The 19433-nt window shown below is 36.8% G+C and overlaps 1 protein-coding gene and 1 pseudogene across 1 annotated transcript; both read left to right on the top strand.

The window, feature by feature from the left end:
* Positions 1–243: 243 nt before the first annotated feature.
* Positions 244–3531, top strand: LOC116133637 (receptor-like protein kinase 5). Its single transcript, XM_031419321.1, has 2 exons — positions 244–2899; positions 2991–3531. The coding sequence occupies exons 1-2, from the start codon at positions 265–267 to the stop codon at positions 3431–3433; spliced, it is 3078 nt and encodes a 1025-aa protein (XP_031275181.1). The 5' UTR covers positions 244–264; the 3' UTR covers positions 3434–3531.
* A 1269-nt stretch (positions 3532–4800) lies between these two features.
* Positions 4801–18616, top strand: LOC116133609 (annotated as a pseudogene).
* The last annotated feature ends 817 nt before the right edge of the window (positions 18617–19433 follow it).

Below are 19433 nucleotides of genomic sequence, written 5' to 3'. Positions count from 1 at the left end.
TTTAAATAAAAGAGAACCCTTTTCATTACAAAAAGCAAAACACCTTTGTAACTAGATAGTAAGAAACCAAATTTGACTGATCTTATAATCCCATTTTCATCAGTGGCAAAACTGCAATTATATTATTTTCTAGGGTCATTTTGATTCCCAAAACCTTACTTATTAGCCCGCCCCACACTCTCCTCGGCTAACTAAATTTCAAATCGCAATTGCTGTTGGTCCTGGCAAAAACTCTATCGGAGTAACTAACTGAAATCATTTGAAATGCCTAAATTACCCTCCCCATTTCTAGTACTGCTGCATATTCACTTCACTCTCCTTCTAATCTCCATACCCTTCCAAGTAAATTCTCAAATCCCAAACACAAAAGAACTAACCATCCTCCTCAACATTAAGCAAGAACTGGGAAATCCACCATCTCTCAGTTCCTGGAACGCCACGTCATCACCGTGTGACTGGCCTGAAATCACCTGCATAGAAAATTCGGTCACCGAAATTTCGCTCCAGAACAAAGCCATCACCCAAAAAATCCCACCAACAATATGCAAACTGAAAAACTTAACCTCCCTTGACCTTTCCTTGAACAACATCCCCGGAGAGTTTCCAGATATCTTGAACTGCACCAGACTTGAAATCCTGGAACTATCTAAGAATCTTTTCGTGGGTCAATTACCAAACGATATCGACCACCTTTCGGCTCTCCAATATATCAATTTTGGGGATAACAACTTTTCTGGCGATATACCTCCGAGTATAGGCCGATTGTCGGAGTTGCAGAAGTTATATCTTTATCTAAATGAGTTCGACGGCACGATTCCGAAAGAAATCGGTAACTTATCTAATCTCGAAGTGCTGGGTTTGGCCCTTAATGAGAAGATGAAACCTGCCAGTATTCCAGTCGAATTTGGAAAGTTAAAGAAGTTGCAGACTCTGTGGATTAATGAAGCAAACTTAATCGGCGAAATCCCGGATTCCCTCACCAATCTTACGAGTCTTGAGATTCTGTCTTTGGCAATAAACCATTTGACAGGTCCTATTCCTAGTGGATTGTTTTCGTTAAAGAACTTGACAAACTTCTATCTCTTCAACAATAAACTATCTGGTGAGTTGCCAAACTCGTTTGAAGGTCGGAATTTGGTTGAGCTTGATCTTTCGGCGAATAATTTGACCGGTTCCATACCAGAAGACTTAGGGAAGTTACAGAATCTGCAACTGTTTAATCTCTTTTCAAATCAATTTTCTGGAGAGTTGCCTTCAAGCATAGGCCTGATGCCTTCACTGACAGGTTTTCGTCTGTTCGAAAACAAGTTGAGTGGAGTCTTGCCACCAGAAATAGGCCTCCATTCAAAGCTTGAAGCATTTGAGGTGTCATCTAATCAATTCAGTGGTCAACTACCTCAACATTTATGTGCTGCAGGTGTTTTGACAGGAGTTGTTGCTTTCTCTAATAATCTCAGTGGAAAGGTGCCAAAGTCGCTTGGAAATTGTAGCTCTATGCGCACCGTCCAACTTTACGACAACAAGTTCTCCGGTGAGATTCCTTCGGGCATTTGGACAACTTTCAATCTGTCAAGCTTGATACTGAACAACAATGCTTTTTCGGGTGAGTTACCTAGCAAATTGGCATGGAATTTGACAAGGTTGGAAATCAGTGACAACAGATTTTCAGGTCAAATTCCTGCTGGAGTTGCTTCTTGGAAAAATTTAGATGTTTTTAAGGCAAGCAACAACCTCTTCTCAGGTGAAATTCCGGTTGAGTTGACTAGTCTTTCTCGTCTCACTACTCTACTACTTGATCGCAATCAACTTTCAAGTACACTTCCTTCCCGTATAATCTCGTGGCAGACACTTACCACTTTGAATCTTTCCAGAAATGAATTTTCTGGTAAAATTCCTGTAGCATTTGGGTCTTTACCTGACCTGCTTTATTTAGATCTATCCGGGAATCAATTCTCAGGTGAAATCCCACCTGAATTCGGTAGGTTGAGGCTTACTATTCTCAACGTGTCCTCCAACAAACTTTCAGGAAAGATCCCACATGAGCTCAATAACCTTGCATATGAAGACAGTTTCTTTAACAACTCCAATCTTTGCGTCGATACTCCTATTCTAAATCTTCCAAGTTGTAACACCAAACTCCGTGACTCCGGCAAAATTTCGCCCAAACACTTAGCCTTGGTTTTAACTCTTGCATTCTTTGCTCTCTTGGTTGCTATTCTATTGGGCTTGTTTGTGATTAGAGACTACCAAAATAAAAGGCAAAAGCAAGATCTTGCAACATGGAAGCTCACCTCATTCCATAGACTGGACTTCACAGAATCAAACATTTTGTCAAATTTGACAGAAAGTAATCTGATCGGAAGTGGGGGCTCAGGACAGGTGTACCGGATTGCCGTTAACCGTTCAGGTGAATTTGTCGCTGTGAAGAGGATCTGGAACAACAGAAAACTGGATGAAAAGTTGGAAAAAGAATTTATTGCAGAAATTCAAATATTGGGCACAATTCGGCATTCAAATATAGTTAAGTTGTGGTGCTGTATTTCAAGTGAGAACTCAAAGCTTCTCGTATATGAGTACATGGAAAACCAAAGCTTGGATAGATGGCTTCACGCAAGGAAGAGAAGATCCGCGTCAACAGGGACCAATTCGGTCCATCATATTGTTCTGGATTGGCCAACAAGACTTCAGATTGCCACTGGAGCTGCACAAGGTCTATGCTATATGCACCACGACTGCTCTCCACAGATCATTCACCGAGATGTTAAGTCTAGCAATATCTTGTTAGACTCTGAATTCAAAGCAAAAATTGCAGATTTTGGACTGGCTAAGATGTTGGCTAAGCAGGGAGAGCCTCACACAATGTCTGCAGTTGCAGGCTCTTTCGGTTATTTTGCTCCAGGCAAGAAACATTTACAAACTGGTAACTTTTGCTTTTTCAATAACACCAATAGTAAGACCCGCTTTAACCCAATTCTGTTATTTCATTGCAGAGTATGCTTACACAAAAAAAGTGAACGAAAAGATTGATATTTATAGCTTTGGAGTGGTACTGCTGGAGTTGGTGACAGGAAAAGAACCTAACATCGGAGATGAGCATTCAAACCTTGCAGAATGGGCATGGAGACACTATGCAGAAGAGAAACCTATCATGGATGTTTTTGACCCGGAGATAAAGGAATCAGATTACCTGGAACAAATGACCACTGTATTTAAACTAGGACTTATTTGTACAAGCACCTTGCCAAACGATAGGCCTCCCATGAAAGATGTTTCGGAGATTCTTCGTCGGTGTAATCCTACAGAAGCTTATGGAGGGAGAAAGACAGCGGGGGAGGTTGATGCTGCTCCCCTTCTTGGCACTGCTAACTATCTTTATAGTTATAAGCGTAGTAAGAAGGTAACTGATGGGGAAGCAAATGATAGTCCCGTATAAAATTGCATTAAGATTTTGAGTGTTGCTTTAGAATGAGTCCTTATACCACTTCTAGTTTGTACTCTGTAAAATGGAATCCCTGTCCACTAGGTTTAGTTAATGCATCTATAGATCTCAATTTTGGACTTCAGTCCTTGAGCACTTCTATATTTTTCGAATAGTTGAGTCGTGAAACTATTTGACATAACAAGCTCACAACCCAAATAGCACAGATTTAAGCATGCAAAACCCTAGAAAATACTTCCAACATCTTGGCAACTCAAAATCTCAGCCAACGCTTCCTGATTCTGCAAACCAACAATGTAAATACTCTTATTACAACAAAAATATTTAACAACGGACTATAATAAAAAGATGCATTTCTTAGTTTATTTTTTTATTGTCTGGGGGAAAGAATATAATTGTCACAATAAAAAGTGTATTACAAGGAGGCAACTGTACATTACATACCTACAAACAGTTAAAAGTGATTGTTGTAAAATCTAAAACATACAGGACACAAATCCAAACCACATCCAACAGACTCTTGTTTTATTCCAGATTCTCACCCATAAAGCAACACCCTAAGTTACTATTGGATGTGGTAGGAAATGGTGAGTGAAGTAAACAAACGAAGATATGAGTTTTGTAGTGGAGGTTGTGAGGAGTCAAACGGTGATCTCGAAAGTGATTTTAGATTTTGGAATCGACCGAAAAAAGCCAAAAACCGTTGGCTTAGATGTTGTTAATGTAAGCCACGTTTTGCTAAAATGAGTCTATCTTCTATCAAAGAAAGCGTCGGTGCACAACACTAAAAAGTTAAGAATCTATTGAAATAAAAGAAACGACGGTATTTTAAAGGTGGAAATTTAGAATAAATGCAACCATAAGTACTAACTTGAGATTTCACTAAATGTCAGGTGGGAATATGTCGTTTAATCTATTTAATCAATAATCATAGTTATAAAAAGCAAAGGAAAAATTATTTTAATGCATTGTCAATATTTTTTCTTTTATCAGAGAGTAAGATAATTAAAACCGGCTGCTTGATTTTGGATTTATTCCTAATTTCTCTCCAATATCGAGTGGGCAAGGGCAAGACCCACCTGTCATGATGCTTGGATACAGCTGATCTGTAATGGAACATAACACCAAATTTGACTGATCTTACAATCCCATTTTCATCAGTGGCAAAACTGCAATTATATTCTTTTCTAGCGTCATTTTGATTCCCAAAACCTTACTTATAAGCCCGCCCGCACACTGCTAACTAAATTTCAAATCGCAATTGCAGTTGGTCCGGCAAAACTCTATCGGAGTAAATAACTGAAATCATTTGAAATGCCTAAATTACGCTCCCCATTTCTACTGTACTGCTACATACTCACTTCACTCTCCTTCTAATCTCCATACCCTTCCAAGTAAATTCTCAGATCCCAAACACAGAAGAACTAACCATCCTCCTCAACATTAAGCAAGAACTGGGAAATCCACCATCTCTCAGTTCCTGGGACGCCACGTATCACCGTGCAACTGGCCTGGAATCACCTGCATAGAAAATTCGGTCACCGAAATTTCGCTCCAGAACAAAGCCATCACCCAAAAAATCCCACCAACAATATGCAACCTGAAAAACTTAATCTCCCTTGAACTTTCCTTGAACAACATCCCCGGAGAGTTTCCAGATATCTTGAACTGCACCAGACTTGAAATCCTGGAACTGTCTGAGAATCTTTTCGTGGGTCCGTTACCAAACGATATCGACCGCCTTTCGGCTCTCCAATATATCAATTTTGGGGATAACAACTTTTCTGGCGATATACCTCCCAGTATAGGCCGATTGTCGGAGTTGCAGAGGTTGTATCTTTATCAAAATGAGTTCGACGGCACGTTTCCGAAAGAAATCGGTAACTTATCTAATCTCGAAGTGCTGGGTTTGGCCTTTAATGAGTAGATGAAACCTGCAAGTATTCCAGTCGAATTTGGAAAGTTAAAGAAGTTGCAGACTCTGTGGATTAATGATGCAAACTTAATGGGCGAAATCCCGGATTCTCTTACCAATCTTACGAGTCCTCAAATTCTTTCTTTGTCAATAAACAATTTGGCAGGTCCTATTCCTATTGGATTGTTTTCGTTAAAGAGCTTAACATACCTGTATCTCCGCCACAATAAACTATATGTTGAGTTGCTAAACTCGTTTGAAGGTCGGAATTTGGTTGAGCTTGATCTTTCGGCGAATAATTTGATCTGTTCCATACCAGAAGAATTTTGGAAGTCACAGAATCTGCAACTGATTAATCTCCATTCAAATCAGTTTTCTGGAGAGTTGCCTTCAAGTATAGGGCTAACGCCTTCACTGAGATTTTCGTGTGTCCAAAAACAAGTTGAGTGGAGTCTTGCCACCAGAAATAGGCCTCCATTCAAAGCTTCAAGCATTTGACGTGTCATCTAATCAATTCAGTGGTCAACTACCTAAACATTTATGTGCCGCAGGTGTTTTAAAAAGAGTTGTTGCTTTCTCTAATAATCTCAGTGGAGAGCTGCCAAAATCGCTTGCAAATTGTAGCACTTTGCACACCCTCAAACTTCACGACAACAAGTTCTCCGGTGAGATCCCTTCGGGAATTTAGGCCACTTTCATTCTGTCAAGCTTGATACTGAACAACAATGCTTTTTCGGGTGAGTTACCTAGCAAATTGTCATGGAATTTGAGAAGATTGGATTTCAATGACAACAGATTTTCAGGTCAAATTCCTGCTGCAGATGCTTTTTGGAAAAAATTGAATGTTTTTAAGGCAAGCAACAGCCTCTTCTCAGTGAAATTCCTGAATTGTAAGAAAGAGAAATATATGTGCTGTATAAGCTTAAGTTTATGTTCTAGTTAATTAGTTGTATAAATCTTGATTATTACTTGTAATAATAATGCAACTTCAGCTTTTCCGAAGTGTAATTTTATCTCGTGTGAATTCGACATCTATGTGTTGTTGTAGTTGTGGTTGTGATTGGGCATGAGGCTGTTTTTTCTTTAGTAACACTGCCGAAACACACCAAGTCTATGTAACAGTGGCGGATCCAGGATGTTGGCCCGTGAGAGCCTCCGCGGTTCCACCATTATTTGTCAAACAATTAGTGAAAACTTTAAAAAACCATTAAACTTTAAGCAAAGAAAATAATACAATATCAAGAACCTGGGAGAAATGAATGCAATAACACAATACTTTCCTACTTGAATAAATTTATGAGAAACAAAATTTGGAGTAAATCTTGAACAAAATCTTCTTTTAATTTTTGGCTTTCAAATATTATAATATAAATTTTCATTACTTTGATTAGACCTAACCTAAGCTAAAGTCAATGAAAACTTAAATTAAGTCAACATTGCGTTGACTTTTAATATGAATTAATAAAAAAAAAAAAAAATTCTTGGTACAAACGTAAATAGTAATTCAAATTTTTTTAATAATTTTGAACAGCTGAATAGTGACGTTTGAAATGTAGAAAAGTGATGGGTGAAGGGTGAAAACTAACGTTCTTTAAAATATAGTTAAAGTTTTAATTTGGGAAAGTAGGTTCATTCTTAGACACAAAACACAAAGTAAACTCACAAGACCCATGTCTTTTTACCAAAAATTAGAAAAAAAAAAAAAAAAAAAAAAAAAAAGCATGATTCAACCCTAAAAAAAATTAAATTGAAATAATCAATATATATACCTAAAACTAATAAAATAGAAAACGGAGTTAATTGTGGTACATTGAGTCATGAAAGCTTTAATAATTTTAGATTTCAAAACTTTTAAGAGCGAATATCATGAGAAAGAGAATGAGAGAATGAAAGAATAAAGAATTTTTAGGTTATAATCATAAAAAGCAGGTAGAGCCGTGGAGAAAAAGAGTGAAGAGAGTTTTAAAATTTTAATATGATGTGGGTTTGAAATATATATATATATAAATAGCAAGTTTTTTGTAAGCCTAAATATATGTATAATAGTTCTTATTTTTTAAAAATCTGATGGTGGACTTAGTATATATATTAATAACAATTTTTTGTGGGTTTATATATTATTAATTTTTTTTTAAATCCAGGCCTACCCTCAAAGGAGTTGGATCCGCCCACGGATGTAATAATGTTTTTCTTTTTGTGCACCTCAACTAATTCCTTAGAACCTTAAAACTATCGACCAAATAAAGGTTTCAATAACTACCCTTATTTACACTTGAGAAGAGAGTCGAATTAAGTACCTCTTGAGTAATGTTTCACTATAACTTCATATATTTGACAACATTGAGATCAAGAATAAACGAATGCTATTTCTGAATCCAGAATTGCTTTTGGGCCCAACATCCTCAGAACAGCTGTACTGGAAGTCTTTCTATTTTATTTATTCAGAGAAGGCAGGAATCTAGCAATAAATTGTTCCTGCAGTAAGTAAGGTTTATTAAACTTTGTATAAGCTTACAATAAAATTTGAAACAAATTGAGATCTTTTAGGAATATGCCTATTAATTTAAAATAATATATTCAAAAATCCCAAATAGCAAATTTATTTTTTCTTATAGGCAACTGTTGCGTGTGATTTTGCCAGAAAGCTCGCAAAATCTCATAAGTTCGCAGATGTTTTGGAGGTTTTTTTGGTGGTAAAAAGGAGGAATCAGGGAAAAAGTAGTGGAACTAAGACAGAGGTCTTGGAGAGCTTTGATGCTCCTCCGGTGCCATCGTTCGAGTACAAGTGAAATGAACAGCTAAGTTTTCTTGTTTCTATAACAGTGCTTTTTAATCAGCATTTCAGCAGTTCCAATTTGTTTTTCATGGGCGTATTGTCATCATCCATGAACACAATGCGATTATTATTATCGTGAGTTGAATTTGTTGTGCACTCATTTCCCTGCTCAATATAGTTGTTTATTTCATACTCCTTTTTGGTCAAAGAAAACAGAAAACCAATCTATATGAAGTTCTGTAATTTCAGTTTTATGCTAATGTAATTTTCTTTATTTGTATTGATTTTATGTTTGGAGCAGTCTTATGAGATGCAGTTCACAAACGGATTTTAAGCTGAGCCACGGCTTGACCATTAATGGCTGCTCTCCGTGTAACTCGATTCTTTTCATGTTATTTGCATACTGAAAGTAGCAGATGTAATGATCAGTGCTTAACAAACTATAATACTATACTCGACTTAATCTGATTATCAATCATACATATTAGGAAAATAAAAACAATAATACTAGCCTGACAAACATCTCTCACTAATTTCTCTAACAAACCGCACACGTTGTACTGCGAGTTGGTAGCTCCCACTAGAACAGTAGCAAAATGATTTCGACTACACCAAAAAAAGGTCATTCCTCCATAGGGAATGGTCGTTATAAAATAAGAACGGATGCTCCTTAGATGAGGAACGACCATTCCTTGGATGAGAAGTGACCGTTCCTTGGATGAGGAATGGTCGTTCTTGACTGAGGAACGGCCATTAATCCAAATGGGCTCATGGAACCCTCATTCCTTCTTATGGAATGGGAGTTCCATGTGGAACACCTGTTCCATAAGATGGAACACCCCTTCCATCTTATGGAATAACCATTCCTTATGCAAACGGCCGTTCTTTATGAATAGAACGACTATTCCTTATGAATGAATGGCCGTTCCTCCTTAAGTAACGGCCGTTCCTCCTTAAGTAACGGCCGTTCATGTTTAGTCAAATTTTGTGATTTGACGTGTAAAACCAACTCAATGCCACGTTGGGTGTTTGTGAGAGAAAGTAGTGAGAGACGTTTATCAGCGTAGTATTACTCAAATAAAAAATATAGAGAAAAAACCGGTCTATTTGAATTTGTAACAAGTTTTAGAAGTAAAAAATGGGTAAAAGTTAACTGAGAAACATTGTTGTTCAAGGAATTCTGAATTTTCTCTTACATAACCTGAATTTTGGATTTGACAGTATTATCTTGTAACTGTATCAAAACGTTGATGGAACAAGCATGAGGGCAACCAATACCTATAAAAAATATCAAGTTCATAGTTTTTAACATCTTAATTTATGTAAAGCCCAATATTACGAGAGAAAAAGAAATTTACTTTTTCAACTTTGATTAGGTTTCTCCCAAATTGGCATAGCGAACGGATTTGGAGGAGAAGATAAGACCTTAATAAATGCTCACCACTAAACATGCAAAAGTGATTTAATACGTTCAGGAAATGATTTAAATGTGGCAAATGAGTGTCCTATTTTCGAATTGTAATGAATCATAGGGCCGGCAATTCACACCTCAGCTTATGTAACCTGCGGGCAACATCTTTACATGCGTGATAAAAAGTCTGCCGGAGTGCAACTGCATCTCAATAGAGTATAAATATTGGTGCCTAGGAAGCCAGGATAGTGCACCATTCTCAGACTATTATGCTCTCAACAACACAATTTTCAAGAGTTACTTTGTTTCTCCCCCTCAGTTAAGCAAGCCATTTTTGTTGTTTGTTCATGAACTTTGATTATTTCATATAACGACCACTGAATAGTTCAATCTTCCAAGTACACATGCTTGTTCAAGTATAATGTGTTATTGGATATGGCAAGATAGTTCAACAATTCAAGAAGAGATATCTGTGAATCTAGTATGGATTAGCCAAGTGGCAGATAGGGAGATTGATGATGATGGAAGGTCTAAAGAACTGGTATTCATCCTGTCTTAACTCCTGTACACACATATGCCTTCAACTTAGGATTTGTTTTCCTTTTTGATGGATCAAGCGTCCGTGTATAATTTTATACTTTCCATGCATGTAACTTCTGTGTTTGACATATGTGATTTCATATCTAAACAAAGCATGATGTTCTTCAATGAGGATCGATAATAACTATGTAAAACCCAAAACCAATTTGTGGGCCAAAGCGTTCCTGCATGGTAAAAGGAAGTCAAATATACCGTAATAGGGTCTATCATCTATTGGCAACGAGGCTTCTTGACAGAGATTTGACCAGCAAAACCAGATGCATGCATTCTTCATTGCTTAGGCTCCAAATTTTTAATTTATACCCTCGCTATTAATGTCTAAAGGACAATGATAATTAATCAAACTTGAATACTTTATAGTCCTTTTAAATGCAGGTCTGTAATTGCAATTAAAGATCAACTAATACAGGTGGCGTAAACTTGCATTCCCAGTTAAAATAACTTTTACTTTTGAAGCTATATATAATTCTAATTGGTGAGGTACACGAGGACTGTGTGGACTGCAAGTGCACATATAATTACAGCCATGGGGGATTGGAGTGCTGTCACTGGCCTGGGGGAGAGCACGCTTGGATGGATCACGGCGTTGCAAACTCTTTAAATGTTTCAGCCTATCATTATACACAGCCGGTTCTTAGCGGATTGTTACAGGGCTCCACACTCTGGATGAGAAAATTTGGAGGATGTTTAGAGCATGGGGGACATGATATTTGCTTGCGATATTCTCCTATCTGATTGAAAGCCAAGTGAACCTATGACCACCCTTGATTGATAAATTGTCAAGACTTTATTCCCATTAATCGGCTCTGCATCACTGGGGAAATAATTTAACTTAGCATGTATGGCTGAGTCTAATTTGACGCAAGTCTTACTTTGTAGTGAATCATTCTAATAAAGTCTTTATGTTTTTCCCATAAATGTTTAGAAACACATTGAGGTCATCACCGCTGAAAACAAAGTTATGAAGAGGGCTAACGTAATAGCTACGTTACAGCACAACTTTGAAAGTGGTATGCGGCTGCCTTGGCTACGCCGCATTAGGGAACCATGAGCGGGTAACATGTTGATGGCTTTGGATTTTACAAGCCTTTTGGTTGACGATTTAGCCAATTTCTTCATTGTCATGCACCTCAGGAAGATATCAGGCTTTCTCTTAATCCTCTATGTCTCATAAAACAGTAATACAAACCGGAATGCTCACATTCTCCCAATTAAATATCCTTAATTTTTAGTGAATCTTGGATAAATAGGTAGTGGCTCAACCAGTATTCAGCTCGGTCGAGCAAAGGGCTAGCATGATGTGGCCTATTCAAAGTTCATCGGCCACGAATACCCTCTAAACATCAGCAAGACTAAGTCAATGTTAGCGTCAATCTTCTCAGGGTAAGTGTGAGAGAACGATATTTGTGGTAATGGCAACGGTAATTTCCATGGCATTGCCTTCTTCAATGAAGTACTTGCACTTCTTGGAGCCATTGGTTACTGGCTTGACAGTTTACTTCCCTGTGGAGATGTACATTGTGGGAAAAAATGTGTAAAAGAGGAAGTATCATGTTTAGTCTCCAGCTTCTGAATTGGTGTGCTTGCTGGGGCCATGGCCGCAGCATGTGGCTCCATTCAAGGCTGAACCAGGCTGTCAATACCTACAAGCCTCTTAAGTCATTAATTAAGTGTTTGTAACAGTGTAACTAAGACCTTATCTGTTAATTTGAGTTTTGATTTCAGATTACAAAAAAAACAAAAAGTGCATGCATCTAGATTAAAAGACTTTTGTTTTTTTTTTCCTGGACGTTAGGTGTGAAAGCCAGTTTTCTTGATTGGTTCACCTGATGCTTAGCTTTATTGCTTGTATAATCATTAATCTTGAAAACCATTCCATTCCACAACGTGAATTTGGAAAATAAGTCCTCGTAAACAACTTGTATATTTTTTCTATAAATTTAATTTAGTCATTTCTATCTAGAAGATTCTCATTATTTATTCAGTATATGATTTTTCTTTATAAAAAAACTTTAAAATAGTACATATAATAGCAAGAACGCCAAATAATAATTAAAAAAAAAAAGGAAAAATAAACATTTTTCTAACATTTATTCTTTAATAAGTTATATTACCATCTGGCCACCTACCATTTACATAGTCTACTAATTGCAAAATTAATACTTAGTTGGGTTAGCACTTAGCACACCATCCACAATTAGGATTTCACCTTCCACTGAGTTATGATGATGATTTAGTTAAACAAGATTCAATCATGTATAGATGGATAACTTCAAACATTATTTTAATAATATTTTCTAAGTTTTTCCAAACATTACGATTTTTTTTTTTTTTAAAGTCTTACAAAGAGAGTATAAAAATATTCCCACGTCTTTGATTGTTATTATGTTTAAAAAACTAAATATTATATTGTGTATATGTATTGGTATCAACTATCATAGGAATCCCAAACTTTGTGTGAGTGTGCTTGACGAAATGGCAACAGATAAAGTAAGCAAAATGAATAGAATATTAAGAATTAGTTGTCCTGTCTTATACTTGAAACAAAACAGACTCATTCCTTCTAGATTTTACATACATGATGATTGCTAGATGTTGTTACTTAAAAAAGTAATAATTTGTAACACAATAAGTTATCCCCTGCCAAAAATTATTCCGAGGCTGCGCTGTTTGTTTTTATTCTATAGACTAATTCTAATCAATATGAGTCAAGTCTGTTAAAGTAGAAAAGACATGTTTGGCTCCACGTGATCCTCTCTAATCTAGAGGTAATGAAGAACAATATTCTAAACGTTCAAACCCCTTCAAATATTGCAGTGGATCCTCCACTAACAATGGATCATCTTTTTCTATACACGTATCTGGAAAAAAGTGGTTGTTGCGTTAGGCAGCATCGATAACGTTTGAAAATCGTTACATTCATTGAGGAAAAAGAATCATATACCAGTTATCTATAATTAATCTTTTTATTGGTCACTTGAAGGACCATTTACTAATAATAAAGTGCAAAAGAATTTTATGTGTTCTTAGGTTTGAGCCTCTAGATATTATAAGTAATAAAAGTAGTTATTTAACTCTTTTTCTATTGATAATTGGATTTTCAAAAGATTAGTTGGGTAGAATCTATTTTGAGAATTCTAATTTTCAAAGGATTAATTAGATGTATATAAACTAGTTAGACATCTTTTCGATCATAAAAAAATAAAAAAAAATAAAAAAAATCTTCGTATAATTTTGTATCGGAAATACCAGATCATGTGCAAGGATTTTGTCTGAGAGAAAAATATCAAGAAAATATAATCAAGCCCGGTGAAATAGTCAAGTGGGATTAAGAAATGAAGGTAGGGTTAGCAGTCGTGTGAGAGGGAATAACATGAATATAAAACGACAGTACAGGAAATGAATGGTTTCAAAAGAAAAGTTTGACCAAGATTGGGATCACATATCTATAGTCAACATTCAAAACAAATAATGAAATGCTGTTTTCATTCCAATAAAGTATAATATCTGAAGTTGTGTTACTTGCCACCTCTCCAATTCATTTGTTTTGTCTTAATCGTATACCATCCAATTCATTGACTTATAAATCCATTGACTTCCACTTATAAATTGACAATTAAATCAAGGTGTTACAAAAACCCCCATATGTAGTCAAGAACTACCAAATTACTAGGGGTGTTCGTTGGGTACCTATTTTTTTGAAGGAATCAAACTAGAACTGGAACGACAGTTACAATTAGAACCGAAAACAGAACGGACAGTTCTGGTTTTAGGTACCCGAATAGAACCTGTAACAAAAGGTTCGGTTCCGTTCGGTGTACCATATAAAATTCATGACCCCAAAAGTTTTTAAATGGAAAAGAAAAAAAACCCTTAAAAACTTACAATACCCCCCACCTGGCATTGTAACAAAAATAAAAAATAAAATTATAAATTCATCAAATTACAAACTTATTATTTGTAAAGGTAGATTCTCAAAAGTCAAACCAACTTACTTTAAATGTTATGAAATATAAATATAAATGTATTAACATTACTTTTCTATAAAAGTTTTTATAAATCCCCTAATCTTTAATTTTTATTTTTATAGTCTCGGTTCCTGGTTTATGGTTCTGGTTCTGGTTCGGTTCCAACTATAGGAACGGAATTGGAATTGCAAGTAACGGTTCCAAAAATTTGGAACGGAAACCTACTCGTGACAGTCAGTTCTGGATAGAACCGAACAAACCTAAGGCCTCCGATTCGGTTCCAACATATTCTTTGAACACCACAAATTACCCCTCTCTCACTACTATGTTAATCCGTGTCCACGTTGCCAATCGTCAAGCCACCGCACTGAAGTCCTATCAATCATCTATCACCTTAATAGAATTGGGAGTGCGTTTGGTTGTTGTAGTTTAGGAAATAAATTATCTTTTTAATCATTTTAAAATCTAATTTATCAAACATATCATTATAGATTTTAAAATCACAGCAATTAAAAGATTTTATTTTCAGAAATGATTATTTCAAAATTGGAAAAAATTAACATCTCGTACGCAAGGATCAACCAAATTTAATCTTTTTGGACATTTTATTGAGTGAACGAGCATATTCCCACCCGAAGTTTAACGAAATCTAAATGATACCCTGATTGATTTATTATGATTCTCACTCTAAAAGTAACACATAAGTTACGGTTGATGTGGTCGAAACGGTGAGTGGAGGTCGACAAGTGAAGATATAGATTTTGTCGAGGAAGGTTATGGAGAGTCCAATGGTGGTCTCGAAAGTAATTTTGGACTTTGGAATTGACTGAAAAAAGCCAAAAAAAGCTTAGATGCTATTAATAAAACTAGTTTGCTAAAATTAGCCCATCTTCTGCCAAAGAAAACGTCGATGCATTTTAAGTGCTAACGTACGTCGCGTTACAGTAAAAAATTAAGAATCTTTGAAATAAAAGAAACGACGGTATTTAAGGATGAAAAATAGGAATAAATGCAATCATAAGTATAATTGAGAAATTATTTAATGATTGTAAAAATTTTTTATCAGAGATAAGATAATTAAATAAACAAAAAGTTGTTTCTAACATTAGATAGATCTGATAAAATATGTAAATAGAAACCCTTTTCATTACAAAAAGCAAAAAACCTTGTAACTAGATAGTAAGAAAACGGCTGCTTGATTTTGGATTATTTAATTCTCTCCAATACAGGCAAGACCACCTGTCATGATACAGATGTCTGTAATGGAAAACACCAAATTGACTGAATCTTACAATCGCAATTTCATCAGTGGCAAAACTGCAATTATATTTATTTTCTAGGGTCATTTTGATTCCCAAAACCTTACTTATTAGCCCCCCGCACACTCTTCTCGGCTAACTAAATTTCAAATCGCAATTGCAGTTGGTCCGGCAAAAACTCCATCGGAGCACTAACTGAAATCATTTGAAATGCCTAAATACCCCTCCCATTTCTAGTACTGCTGCACATTCACTTCACTCTCCTTCTAATCTCCATACCCTTCCAAGTAAATTCTCAAATCCCAAACACAAAGAACTAACCATCCTCTCAACATTAAGCAAGAACTGGGAAATCCACCATCTCTCAGTTCCTGGAACGCCACGTCATCACCGTGTGACTGGCCTGAAATCACCTGCATAGAAAATTCGGTCACCGAAATTTCGCTCCAGAACAAAGCCATCACCCAAAAAATCCCACCAACAATATGCAACCTGAAAAAATTAACCTCCCTTGACCTTTCCTTGAACACATCCCCGGAGAGTTTCCAGATATCTTGAACTGCACCAGACTTGAAATCCTGGACCTCTCTCAGAATCTTTTCGTGGGTCCGTTACCAAACAGAGTCGACCGCCTTCGGCTCTCAATATCAATTTGGGGTAACAACTTTTCTGGCTACATACCTCCGAGTATAGGCCGATTGTCGGAGTTGCAGGTGTTTATCTTTATCAAAATGAGTTCGACGGCACGTTCCGAAAGAAATCGGTAAATTATCTAATCTCGAAGTGCTGGGTTGGCCTTTATGAGAAGATGAAACCGCAAGTATTCCAGTCGAATTTGGAAAGTTAAAGAAGTTGCAGACTCTGTGGATTAATGAAGCAAACTTGATGGCGAAATCCCGGATTCTCTCACAATCTTACGAGTCTTGAAACTCTGTCTTTGGCAATAAACCAGTGACAGGTCCTATTCCTAGTGGATTGTTTTCGTTAAAGAACTTGACAAGTTGTATCTCTTACACAATAAACTATCTGGTGAGTTGCCAAATCGTTGAAGGTCGGAATTTGGTTGAGCTTGATCTTTCGGCGAATAATTTGACCGGTTCATACCAGAAGACTTGGGAAGCTACAGAATCTGCACTGTTTAATCTCTTCAAATCAATTTTTGGAAAGTTGCCCAGCATAGGCCTGATGCCTTCATGACAGGTTTTCGTTGTTCGAAAACAAGTTGAGTGGAGTCTTGCCACCAGAAATAGGCCTCCATTCAAAGCTTGAGCATTTGAGGTGTCATCTAATCAATTCAGTGGTCAACTACCTCAACATTTATGTGCTGCAGGTGTTTTGACAGGAGTTGTTGCTTTCTCTAATAATCTCAGTGGAGAGGTGCCAAAATCGCTTGGAATTGTAGCTCTTGCGCACCGTCCAACTTTACGACAACAAGTTCTCCGGTGAGATTCCTTCGGGCATTTGGACAACTTCAATCTGTCAAGCTTGATACTGAACAACAATGCTTTTTCGGGTGAGTTAACTAGCAAATTGGCATGGAATTTGACAAGGTTGGAAATCAGTGACAACAGATTTTCAGGTCAAATTCCTGCTGGAGTTGCTTCTTGGAAAAATTTGGATGTTTTAGGCAAGCAACAACCTCTTCTCAGGTGAAATTCCGGTTGAGTTGACATAGTCTTTCGTCTCACTACTCTACTACTTGATCGCAATCAACTTTCAAGTACATTCCTTCCCGTATAATCTCGTGGCAGACACTTACCACTTTGAATCTTTCCCGAAATGAATTTTCTGGTAAAATTCCTGCAGCATTTGGGTCTTTTACCTGACCTCTTTATTTAGATCTATCGGGAACCAATTCTCAGGTGAAATCCCACCTGAATTCGGTAGGTTGAGGCTTCATATCTCAACCTGTCTCCAACAAACTTTCAGGAAAGATCCCACATGAGCTCAATAACCTGCATATGAAGACAGTTTCTTTAACAACTCCAATCTTTGCGTCGATACTCCTATTCTAAATCTTCCAAGTTGTAACACCAAACTCCGTGACTCCGGCAAAATTTCGCCAACACACTAGCCTTGGTTTTAACTCTGTATTCTTTGTTCTCTTGGTGGCTATTATTGGGTTGTTTGTGATTAGAGACTACCAAAATAAAAGGCAAAAGCAAGATCTTGCAACATGGAAGCTCACCTCATTCCATAGACTGGACTTCACAGAATCAAACATTTTGTCAAATTTGACAGAAAGTAATCTGATTGGAAGTGGGGGCTCAGGACAGGTGTACCGGATTGCCGTTAACCGTTCAGGTGAATTTGTCTGTGAAGAGGATCTGGAACAACAGAAAACTGGATGAAAAGTTGGAAAAAGAATTTATTGCAGAAATTCAAATATTGGGCACAATTCGGCATTCAAATATAGTTAAGGTGTGGTGCTGTATTTCAAGTGAGAACTCAAGCTTCTGGTATGAGTACATGGAAAACCATAGCCTGGATAGATGGCTTCACGCAAGGAAGAGAAGATCCGCGTCAACAGGGACCAATTCGGTCCATCATGTTGTTCTGGATTGGCCAACAAGACTTCAGATTGCCACTGGAGCTGCACAAGGTCTATGCTATATGCACCACGACTGCTCTCCCAGATCATTCACCGAGATGTTAAGTCTAGCAATATCTTGTTAGACTCTGAATTCAAAGCAAAAATTGCAGACTTTGGAATGGCTAAGATGTTGGCTAAGCAGGGAGAGCCTCACACAATGTCTGCAGTTGCAGGCTCTTCGGTTATTTTGCTCCAGGTAAGAAACATTTACAAACTGTAACTTTGTTTTTTCAATAACACCAATAGTAACACCCGCTTTAACCAATTCTGTTATTTCATTGCAGAGTATGCTTACACAAAAAAGTGAACGAAAAGATTGATATTTATAGCTTTGGAGTGGTACTGCTGGAGTTGGTGACAGGAAAGAACCAACATCGGAGATGAGCATTCAAACCTTGCGAATGGGCATGGAGACACTATGCAGAAGAGAACCTATCATGGATGTTTTTGACCCGGAGATAAAGGAATCAGATTACCTGGAACAAATGACCACCGTATTTAAACTAGGACTTATTGTACAAGCACCTTGCCAAACGATAGGCCTTCCATGAAAGATGTTCAGAATTCTTCGCGGTGTAATCTACAGAAGCTTATGGAGGGAGAAAGACAGAAAGGGAGGTTGATGCTGCTCCTTCTGGCATGCTATATCTTATAGTTATAAGCGTAGTAGAAGGTAACTGATGGGGAAGAAAATGATAGTCTCGTATAAAATTGCATTAGATTTGAGTGTTGCTTTAGAATGAGTCTTATACCACTTCTAGTTTTTACTAGCATTAAGATTTGAGTGTGCTAACTATCTTATAGTTATAAGCGTAGTAAGAAGGTAACTGATGGGGAAGAAAATGATAGTCCTAAAAAATGCATTAAGAATTTGAGTGTTGCTTTAGAATGAGTCCTTATACCACTTCAAGTTGTACTCGTAAAATGGAATCCTGTCCACTAGGTTAGTTCTCGTGTATATTTCTAGTTAATGATCTATAGTCTCAATTTGGACTTCAGTCCTTCAGCACTTCTATATTTTTGAATAGTTGAGTCGTGAAACTTTGACATAACAAGCTCACAACCCAAATAGCACAGATTTAAGCATGCAAAACCCTAGAAAATACTTCCAACATCTTGACAACTCAATCTCAGCCAACGCTTCCTGATTCTGCAAACCAACAAGTAATACTCTATTACAACAAAAATATTAACAACGGACCATATAAAAAGAGCATTAGTTTTATTTTTTTATTGTTTGGGGGAGAGGATAATTGTCACAATAAAAAGTGTATTACAAGGAAGCAAGCGTACATTACATAATACAAACAGTTAAAAGTGATTGTGTAAAATCTAAAACATACAGGACACAATCCAGACCACATCCAACAGGCTCTGTTTATATACACGTCACATTAAACGACTCATAAAATGAGTAAAGCACAGCTCTCAGTGGACAAGAAGTCTATAAAGCACCAGTGTACATAAAGAGT

This window comes from Pistacia vera, unplaced genomic scaffold (genome assembly GCF_008641045.1).
Source record: "Pistacia vera cultivar Batoury unplaced genomic scaffold, PisVer_v2 Contig271, whole genome shotgun sequence".
NCBI lineage: Eukaryota > Viridiplantae > Streptophyta > Magnoliopsida > Sapindales > Anacardiaceae > Pistacia > Pistacia vera.
Note: the sequence above shows the minus strand (reverse complement) of the source record. Positions and strands in the feature narration are given on the sequence as shown.

What these genes read in the sequence shown, in the direction of transcription:
- LOC116133637 (XM_031419321.1), top strand. Translation starts at nt 265, where the DNA reads ATGCCTAAATTACCCTCCCCATTTCTAGTACTGCTGCATATTCACTTC. An exon ending in TTTCGGTTATTTTGCTCCAG is followed by an intron (nt 2,900 to 2,990) that starts GCAAGAAACATT and finishes ATTTCATTGCAG; the next exon opens with AGTATGCTTACACAAAAAAA.